This window comes from Monoraphidium neglectum, assembly GCF_000611645.1.
Source record: "Monoraphidium neglectum strain SAG 48.87 unplaced genomic scaffold scaffold01418, whole genome shotgun sequence".
NCBI lineage: Eukaryota > Viridiplantae > Chlorophyta > Chlorophyceae > Sphaeropleales > Selenastraceae > Monoraphidium > Monoraphidium neglectum.
This window is the reverse complement of record NW_014012210.1, coordinates 14,191-15,239: the sequence shown is the minus strand read 5'-3', so window position 1 is coordinate 15,239 and position 1,049 is coordinate 14,191. Positions and strand designations below refer to the sequence as shown.

Sequence of the window (1,049 nt, the reverse complement as noted above, 5' to 3'; positions counted from 1 at the left end):
CCCTCCCACCGCGGCCCCGCCTGACCTGGTACTGGCTGTCCAGTGCCGCCATCTGCGCGGCCGCCCGCCCCTCAGCGCCCTTGAGCTTCTCCTCGTACTCCATCTCCTGTCAAGTCCGACGTTCAATGCGGGTCCAAGGCTTCAGCACTCGGTCGGGGGGATCCACCTAGTCCCAAGTCTCGGACCGTCAGGTGGAGTCAGCTGGCACCGCCAACAGCGTTGCAATCACCGAGGCAGAGCCCAGCCTTGACTGTGGGTCCCACTCCAACTTTCATACACCTATCAAGCCGCCCCGCCGCTGCCGCCGCCAACCGCCAGCGGCCGCCGCGCCCTGCGTGCCCGGTGCCCTTGTCGCCCCGTCCCCCCCTGGCCCTTACGCGCCTGCTCGTTCTTTTCCGAGAGCAGCATCTCAAACTTTTGCCTGTCCGCCTCCTGCTTGGCGTTGCTGCGGTCCGCAACCTCCTTCAGGCGCTCCTGAGGGTCAAAGGCGGCCAAAGGCGGTCAATCGGCAGTCATGTCATGCATGTGTAAACTCTGGGATGGCCCTTTGAAGAAGATTGCAGCTCTCCCGCAATGTGCGCATTGTAAACGTGCGTCAGCGGGAGGCCTACTTGTACTGCCCCCACCCTGACAATGCAGCGGGTGCAAAGCCTGCTGCGAAAACTGCCGTCATCGGGTGTGGCACTCTATCACTTCCCCGGACATGAACTCCCTGGCCGCCCGGCCTTGGCCCCACCTGCGTGTGCAGGTCCTTCAGGCGCAGCTGGTACTCCGTCTGCATCGTGAGCTCGGCCACCTGCGGGGCGGCAGCAGGGGCGCGAGTGGAGACGCAGGAACAAGGGGCGGGGCGGGGGGCGGTCCACTGCTGAGCGCTCTTATAATCTACTGACCCCAAGACCAAGACGCCCTCCCCGCAGACACACTGGCTGCCTCACCACACCCCCTACCGCCCCCCCTCCCGCTTGCAAATCTCCCCAGTGCCAGCTGTGAGACCGCCCATCCTCCTTCCCCAATCCAGCCCACATATCCCCGGTCGCCCCCTCCAGAAA

General features: G+C 64.9%; 1 protein-coding gene across 1 annotated transcript in view; it reads right to left on the bottom strand.

The window, feature by feature from the left end:
• Positions 1-282: 282 nt before the first annotated feature.
• MNEG_7804 (WD repeat-containing protein 65) overlaps positions 283-1,049 on the bottom strand; it is a gene marked incomplete at both ends in the record, with an annotated part of 1,538 nt that continues 771 nt past the window's right edge. Inside the window, 2 exons of the mRNA XM_014043727.1 lie at positions 283-474; positions 737-796. Of these exons, the coding sequence (XP_013899181.1) occupies positions 283-474; positions 737-796 (252 nt within the window). The remainder of the gene's footprint in view (positions 475-736; positions 797-1,049) is intronic.